This window comes from Apis dorsata, unplaced genomic scaffold (genome assembly GCF_000469605.1).
Source record: "Apis dorsata unplaced genomic scaffold, Apis dorsata 1.3 scaffold_200, whole genome shotgun sequence".
Classification (NCBI taxonomy): Eukaryota; Metazoa; Arthropoda; class Insecta; order Hymenoptera; family Apidae; genus Apis; species Apis dorsata.
This window is the reverse complement of record NW_006263484.1, coordinates 150,169-158,798: the sequence shown is the minus strand read 5'-3', so window position 1 is coordinate 158,798 and position 8,630 is coordinate 150,169. Positions and strand designations below refer to the sequence as shown.

At 30.7% G+C, this 8,630-nt stretch overlaps 2 protein-coding genes across 2 annotated transcripts in view; one reads left to right on the top strand and one right to left on the bottom strand.

The window, feature by feature from the left end:
• LOC102679014 overlaps nucleotides 1-7,539 on the top strand; it is a 14,164-nt gene extending 6,625 nt beyond the window's left edge. Inside the window, exons 3-11 of the mRNA XM_006614940.2 lie at nucleotides 53-465; nucleotides 565-742; nucleotides 809-1,020; nucleotides 1,427-1,699; nucleotides 5,573-5,824; nucleotides 6,063-6,330; nucleotides 6,415-6,706; nucleotides 6,798-7,013; nucleotides 7,179-7,539. Of these exons, the coding sequence (XP_006615003.1) occupies nucleotides 53-465; nucleotides 565-742; nucleotides 809-1,020; nucleotides 1,427-1,699; nucleotides 5,573-5,824; nucleotides 6,063-6,330; nucleotides 6,415-6,706; nucleotides 6,798-7,013; nucleotides 7,179-7,455 (2,381 nt within the window). The 3' untranslated portion in view covers nucleotides 7,456-7,539. The remainder of the gene's footprint in view (nucleotides 1-52; nucleotides 466-564; nucleotides 743-808; nucleotides 1,021-1,426; nucleotides 1,700-5,572; nucleotides 5,825-6,062; nucleotides 6,331-6,414; nucleotides 6,707-6,797; nucleotides 7,014-7,178) is intronic.
• Nucleotides 7,540-7,756: 217 nt separating this feature from the next.
• Nucleotides 7,757-8,630, bottom strand: part of LOC102678248 (myosin heavy chain, muscle) — a 35,078-nt gene continuing 34,204 nt past the window's right edge. Inside the window, 1 exon segment of the mRNA XM_031510092.1 lies at nucleotides 7,757-8,527. Coding sequence (XP_031365952.1) covers nucleotides 8,444-8,527 — 84 coding nt within the window. The 3' untranslated portion in view covers nucleotides 7,757-8,443.

Genomic DNA, 8,630 nt, shown 5'->3' with positions numbered 1-8,630 from the left:
AGAGAGAGAGAGAGAGAGAGAGAGAGAGATAAAAATAACGAATACCTTTCAGATACACGGGAATCTCCTACTTTGATACCTTATCCTTCTTTCGAGGCGCATCAATACGAAGGTGGAAGCGTGCCGGAGATCATTTCACCGTTTCGAATCCGAGTGGATCGATGTGAAAGATTGTGGGTGCTCGATACAGGATTTACAGATATTTTGCAAAATCCGGAACAAGAGGCGCCGCCCGCGTTGCTCGTCTACGATTTAAAAAACGATCGATTATTACGAAAATTCGTTATTCCCGAGGATCAAAAAACGCACGATTCTCTTTTCGCGAATATCGCGCTCGAAGATTACTCCTGCGAGGATACCTTCGCTTATCTGGGCGATCTGGGTGGTCCCGGACTGGTGGTCTACTCGTGGAAGTCGAGAAAATCATGGCTCGTCAAGCATCGCTTCTTTCAACCCGATCCGCAAGTTAGCATCGTTTCTTATCATCTTTATTCCACTTTTTATCTTTACGATCTCGTTTCCCTATCTTCTTCTATTCTTCTATTCTCTTTTTCAATTTTTAAGAGCGAGGAATTCAACGTGTCGGGAATTTCGTTCCAATGGACCGACGGTTTGTTCGGTATGAGCATCGCGCCATCTAACGATGGATACAGCGTGATGTATTTCCACCCACTTTCCAGCACCATGGAATATTCGGTTAGTACCAAGATATTGAGAGATCCTGAACGCGCCAATTCTCCAGGTAAATCTATTTATTTTAATATCGTATCCGGTATATCGTGATCCATTTCACGTTTTTGGCTTTCAGACAACTTCAAAGAATTTCGAACTCTCGGGTCTCGGGGACACAATGGTCAGAGTAGCGTTAGCTTTTTGGACTCGAACACCGGAGTTCTTTTCTACGCGTTAACCAATTTAAACGCTATCGCGTGTTGGAAACCTCGAAACACGTTCACGCTTCAGCAACAAGGTCTTATTTATCAAAACGGCATCACGATGGTTTTTCCTAACGATTTAAAGGTAATAAAATATGTTCGTTCACTCTTTAAACCTTGATCGTATATATATATATATAGTTGATCAACAGGATCCCGATAAAAAAAGTCCTAGATCGATCGAGCAATGTTTGCATCACGCGATAATAAATCATGTTTACAAAAACTCGTTTAAAACTCGTTATCCAAGAGTTAATAGTAGATTTAAAAAATACTTTAAATCGCAAAAATGACGAATGAAGTAAAAACTGTATTAAATTTTTACCAGAGATAATTTTAATCTAGTATATTGGCACAAATAAAGTTACTAAAAAATCTCCCTATCGTTAGTTTTAATAATTAGTTTTAATAATGTCAAATATCTATCGCTTTTATTATTTATTTTCTTCCCTAATATATATATTTTTAATAACATTTCTTCTTGATTTCAGATCGATCAAAATGGGAATATTTGGGTACTCTCGGATCGTTTGCCTACCTTCATGTATGCACGTTTGGATCCCGAAGATTATAATTTTAGAATTCTTATGGGATCTGTCAAAGAAGCTATAAGAGATACTGTTTGCTCCACGAATCCATCGGAAAATAGTCCGACGACTACCGTTCCTTCGGAAATGTTTGAAAATTCTAGTTGCACGAACGAAACTCGATCGATTCTCGTATTTGCAATTGCCTTAATTGTTCTTCTCACGAGAACGTCTATTTGAAAAGTTTTACTTAATTTAAATCCTTTCAATCACGACTGAATGTATTTATATTCCATATATTTTTCAAGATTATTTCCAAGTTTAATTTTACGAGAAATTTTCCGTAAAATGTAAATATTCTATTTCTATTGTTTATGATCTTATTAGATTATACGTAATAGTTTGTACAGTCGGTAAAGTAATATATAAATATAATAGTTATCCTAATGAACATAAATAGCATTGAAAATAAAGCAAAAGTAATTTATTGTCAAAAGTAATTTATATCAACGCGATGAATATATATTATGTGTATATATATATATATATATTTATATATATATATTGATTGAAATCGTTTGGTACAAATATATATTCTTCTATTGTTCCTAAAATATAATTGGAATGGAAAAGAGTAACTTCATCCAATAATAGGAATAAAAATAATCTATAAAACATTATTGGGATATACGTGACTAAAAAAAGAAAAAATTTATAGAAAATTTTTATTAAAATTTTATTGTAATAATCATAAAAAAATATTATTCATTTGTATAAGAAATACAATGCCGTGTTGAAAGGATTAACAAGATCTTAGTAATAATGTAACAATTTCTTAGTGAAAAAATATAGTGTGTCTCGTGATTCGAAAATTTCGAAAAAGTCTCAAAACTGTTCGATTCTTCGAAATTCCAAAGAATCCTGAAATTTTCGAACCAAGTATCGGGTTCAAGCATTTCTAAATTTCTTGAAACGCCGAGAATATGTCTCGAACATTGTGAATATGCTTTCACGCGAATAAGAAAAGTTTGAAAATCGAGATGTTATTTTTGTCAATGACGCGCATAATCGAGTTTCTTTCCAATCTTGAAAAGATTTATAAAATTATATCGGATTGCAAAAAAAAAACTATTGAATTTTTTTTCAATAGTATATATTTTTTGACGATTGTGAAAAGAAACTTGAACGAATAGACGACTGATTATTAGTTACATATAACATGATTCAGATGTTGAAATAATTGTAATATCTGATTTAGATAAATATATGTATATAATATATTGGACTTTAATAAAAAATGTCATGTACATATACTTGCATTGTGTAAAAATTGAATCAAAGAGACTTTAAAATTTTAATCAGCAAAGAAGACAAATAAGTTAATATATTCTAATATTATATCGAGGAATTTTATTGAAAAAATAATAAAAGAAGATAGAGTAAAAAATACGAAATTAGCGCTTTTTTAACTTCCAAAAAGATTTCTAAAAGAATTCGAGAGATAGCGCTGATCCTCGATTCTTATTCTACCTATGTTTATGTCTTTGATAATCGATCGAGAGATGGAACTGATGGTTAATTCTTCCCATATCTCTACTCTTCTTTATCCCTAATAATATGATTTCATAATTTTTCCCTAGAATTGTTTTTTTTCCATTATTTTTTTCTTTGTTTATGTTATAATTGCATTATTTCTCAATAACAGCTATCTTTAATTTGTTCATTCTTTTTCAATTCATATCTTAATTTTCTTTTTCGATATTTATTCTCGTATAAAAGAAATAATATCGCACTTGATCTATATACATAAATTAAAAAACTTCAATTGAAAAACTTTATGGTAATCTATATTGAATCGAAATTTTAAGGAAATAAGATCTCAATATAAAATTTTAATTATAAATAAAACGAGTATTTATTAATTTTTGAGATATTGTTAAAAATTTTTTACACATCGAATACTGTTTAGTATGCAATTGACATTTATTGATTATTTTTATATACAGCGATATTCAAAATATTTGATAATGATAATTGATATTCAAAATATTTCAAAATTATGATATAACTATGTGTATTATTATTTGAATAACTAACAAGTAACTCCAAATACTAATATTAATTCACACATTTTGCGTCATACTGTTATTCGATGTATTTATAGAAACTAGATGATCACACCACTGACACATGTATACACAGAATTCAATATACATATAGCATAGGCAAAGATTTGAAAAATTAATAAATATCCGCAAGTTATATTTTATATTTTGGAATCTAGTTCTTTTTTTCGATTCATGATAATTGAATCATACTATACTTACTTATACTTTATTTTTACAATTTATATACAATTTAATTTGGATAGAAATGAATTTTGTAAAAAATTTTCTATTTTTTTTAACTTTATTTACTACTAGAAAAATTGTCGTATTTTTCGATGTCGATAATCCTGATTTTTCACTAAACATCGATCAATTAAATATTTACTTTATCGATTGATTATTAGATAAGATTACTTTCGTAAACAAGTACAAAACGAAAAAAATGATTGGGAAATTATATTATATTATTTATATCAAAAACATGAAAACACAGTGTTGTATTAACTGTGGATTAAATATAAATAAAATGGCAAAAATCTGGGATATATTAAAAGACCGAATAATTTTTTATCGCATATTAGAAATATTTGTTTCATTATCTAATACTTATCTTATAGAATTATTTGTGTAAAAATTTGCCTTGGAATATTTTATATCTAAAAGATAAGAGATAATTATATAATATAAATTTTAAAACAATAAAAAACATTGGAAAAAAACTTAATTCGGTAAAATAATAAATCAATTTAAAATTTGCATGTAATTTTTCTCGATAAAGAAAAACAGTTTTACAATAACGTGTTATTAATTTATCATCTCGGTATCATATTTTAAGGTCAAAGTGCTAGTTCATTTAGATTCTGACCAGTAAATGTTTGTTTTACATGCGTATATATGTATAAGATATATATATAAGAAAGAAGAAGTTTACTTTTCAAAGTTTCATTAAAAGCAGTACGTAAAACGATATGGAATACGAGTTTCAGTTTTAATCAATGTTAGTAGAAAATAATTTTTGCATACCTATTTATATTTTTCACGCGATCGAATAAATTTCTATTAACAACTATCGTTATCGAAGATTTCAATATCGATTGTTCCAATATCGAACATTGGGAATATATATATACCAACATCAATTACGAGTATCTTTTCTTCTAGATATTTCCATAGGAGGAACAATTTCCATCTAGGCACAATTAATCCTATTTTGGTATGATAACGAATTTTAATTTATGAAAACAATAACATATTATTATAAATTACAAAATTAAATACAATTAAATATTCATTTTTTAAAACATTATTCAATGCGTGAATTAACGATTATTTTATTTATGTTTTTTCCATTAATTTTGTTCAGAGATTGCATAAAATATTTTTTTTATAAAAAATATAATGTTAGTAAGAGATTGTAAATATTTTGAATTAACAATTTTTCAAATAACACGATCGCTACGTAACGTAAATCATATAATAAAAAAAATATAATATAATAAAAATATAATAAAAAAAATAAAGAAAACGAAAAAGTGTGATTTATCGAAAAAAAATTCAAAATATATTTGGAAATCGACTAAATAGAATTTTAATTTACGGGATTAATTGACGTTTATTTTATCCGATATGGAAAAAAATTAAAGTTTTTTTAACGATACGTTCATTTTTATTGAAGATAATTTGAAATAACAACAATATTGGCACATATATCTTCGCTGCACTATCGCTAGTACTATTCCAAATATTTCCATAATTTTATTGTTCCATAATTTTCGATCAAAAGCATGTTCATATAAATTCAATTTAATCGAATACAATTTATTTTCTCATTACTTTCCAAACTATTTGTCGACGAAAGATGAATTCGTTAAATAATAATTTGTACGTAAGTAATTTTAAATCTTTTTTATACGTGTGCATACCATTTTCATTGGTGGAATGAAATAAAATTTTTTTTTGTATAAATAGTAAATAATTTCAGAATCACGTGTTTTTTTTTTAGAAAGGTGAGAAAAACGATACCATGGGGAAAAGTGAAAGCTCGATACCAGGTTTCGAAAATTTTCCCGGAAGGGAGGCTAAAGTTAAAACAGGCTACGCTTATCTCGAAGGAAGAAGGCAAGTAGATGGCGCGGAAGATTTATGGAGGATTGGAAATAACTTATACGATTTGGAAGGGTTCGCAAAATTTCATCCAGGAGGCGCTGAATGGATCCGCCTTACCAAGGGTACCGATATTACCGAACTTTTCCAGGTATAATTATATTATTTGTTACTAATCATCGAATTAAGGATCGAATTATCGATATGAAAGAAATTTTCTCCATTTTTCTGATCGTTTCTCTAGTCGCTCCGTGTAAACGATGATTCGTTTAGAAAGAACAAATAGATCGAGATTTAAACGACAATCTTCTGAATTCGTTCGAGAATAATTCGAAATCTAATCGAAAATTGAACTCGATTGTTATAAAGATTATTCGTGCTTTTTTCAGACGCATCATTTGACCGATAAAGCCGCAAAACTTCTTCCAAAATATTTGATAAGGGAGGCTGTCGCACCACGAAAACTGCCGTTAACGTTCGAGCCAAATGGTTTCTTTTCTACGTTCAAAAGACGAGCGTTGGAAGCTTTGAAGGACGTGGATTTCCATCGGCCGTCCACGAAAACGAATTTAATCGCAGATTTTCTTTTCGTCTTTTCTTTAATATTTAGCATCTTGGCAGCGTACACCCAATCTTATCTAATGATCCTGTTTACCGGTTGGTAAAAATATTTCTTCGACTTACTTTTACTCCGACAAAAGCTCAGTAACACCGTTAATCGATAAAGATTTATATTTTCAGGGATTTTTCTCACGTGGACCACTATAAGCGCCCACAATTATCTTCACATGAAGGATAACTTTCGAATGTATTATTTCGACTTGAGTACGATGTCATCGAAGGATTGGCGAATAACGCACGCGATGAGTCATCACATGTATCCCAATACTCTTTGGGACTTTGAGATATACGCGTTCGAGCCTTTCATTCATTGGTTACCAGATCCGAAAAAATCTTTACCGATGGTTTTCGTGAGTCAACTCATAAGTCCTATCGTTTGGGCTTTGATGTTTTACGAACAAGCGATCAAAAGGTTTTTTTATTTTATTATGTATATTATGTATATATGTATATTATATAGCATATCATGACAAATCAAAAATAATCGTATTTATTCGTTTCAGATATTATTCAGTGTTTTTCGAATATAAAACGTTCGAATTGAGAGACGCAATACCTTTTTTCCTACCGGTTTTAATGTCATTCTTCGCACCAAATTTCTTCACGGCTGTGAAACTGTGGTTATTGATCTTACTATCGGCTAGTTTTATGTTCTCCATAATCGGTTTCAACGCAGCTCATCATCATCCCGATATCTTTCACGATGGTGACATATACAGGTTTGTTTATATCGAAATATTTTGCATTTTGAGAATTCGAATATTATTTTCTTTAAAAAGAAAAGAATCGTTTTAACGAGTTTTTTTTTTTAAGATTTTGAATCAATCTTATGTTTATCCTGTCTCAAAAAATCAAAAGATCGTTTTTCCTTCTTTTTTTTTTAGAGACGATTACGACTGGGGTGTGCTGGAATTGGACGCTGTGAGGGAACGAAAGGTGATCGACGATTCCGATTTTTTGGTATTGACGAATTTCGGTTTACACGGTCTTCATCACCTTTTACCAACGGTCGATCATTCTTACTTGTCACTTTGCGTGAACGCTTTTGAACAAACTTGCAAGGAATTCGGGATCAGTGTCGAAAAATTCACTCAATGGGAACTCGTCAAAGGACAATTTAAACAATTGGCACGTAAGAAACCGAAGAAGAATTTGAGATAGAAGGAACGAAGAGTATTTCGAAATAAAATGTATCGTATGAATATGTAACACGAGTTAAGAAGTATATAATATAATAAGTAAGAATCGGATTTTTTTTTTTTTATCATCAAACAAATCAAACGAATTTTGCTTCTTTTCGTTCTTAATTTTATTTATTGCTTATTTATTTATTAATAAATACATACTTCGGCTCTCTTTATAAATTACAATTAAGTTTATAGGATAGGATTATCATTTCGATGACACGTATAATAATAATAATAATTGCGCGCTGCCGTTCAAATCCGTGACTAGCGTTAAATTTTTTTATCATCTTTTTTTTCTTTTTTTTTTTCTAATAATCTCGCGTTCCGTTTTTTTTTTAACGGGTATTTCCATTTATCGATTCGTCCGCTTGATACGCGCGTATGCCAGTATGCCACGTATTAACGTGTTAACGTTTTTCGACTTTCGATCAATCGCGTTGCATTTCGGCCGCTCGTATCTTTCCTCTCTCTCTTTCTCTTGCTCTCCCACTCTCACTCTTTTCTTTCATTCTCTCTTCCCTCGACCGTCAGCGCGAGTGGTGAAGTCATTTCTCCTCCTCCTCCACTTATATCACCACCCATTTTTTTTTCTTTTCGATCTTTTTAATAATAGTATTTGCTTGCATATACATCGTATATAAATAAATATACGCTAAAAACGAGTTTAAAACGAGCAAAAATATTTTTCATACACCGTTTTTTTTCTTTCTTTTTTCTTTATTTTATTTCTCGAAACTGGCAAGGTGACCAAGCGTGGGCATCGCGACGAAATTCTTTCCGTATTCTACCGAACAACGCGAACAACAAGGTATGCGTAGGTATGAAGATAATGGGATGAGTTATTCGAATGAGATGAGACACGATGAAAGTTCGCCGATTGCGATTAATTCCTTCGTTCGTTAAGCTGTTGCGATAATGTGTTTTCTAACAAAAATACAATATTTGGTCGCAGATAGAGATTTTTACAGTTCACCATCGGGCTGCAGGTCGAAGCGTGGCGGGAATGCGGAACCATCCAATTGGGGTTTGAACGCAGGTCGATGAGGCTGGAAAGAAAAAGAAAAGAAACGTTTTAACGTCGCTTCGTTTTCGATGGGGATAATAACGATGGGATCAAGTATCTCTCCAATATCTCCCTTTTGCAATCAC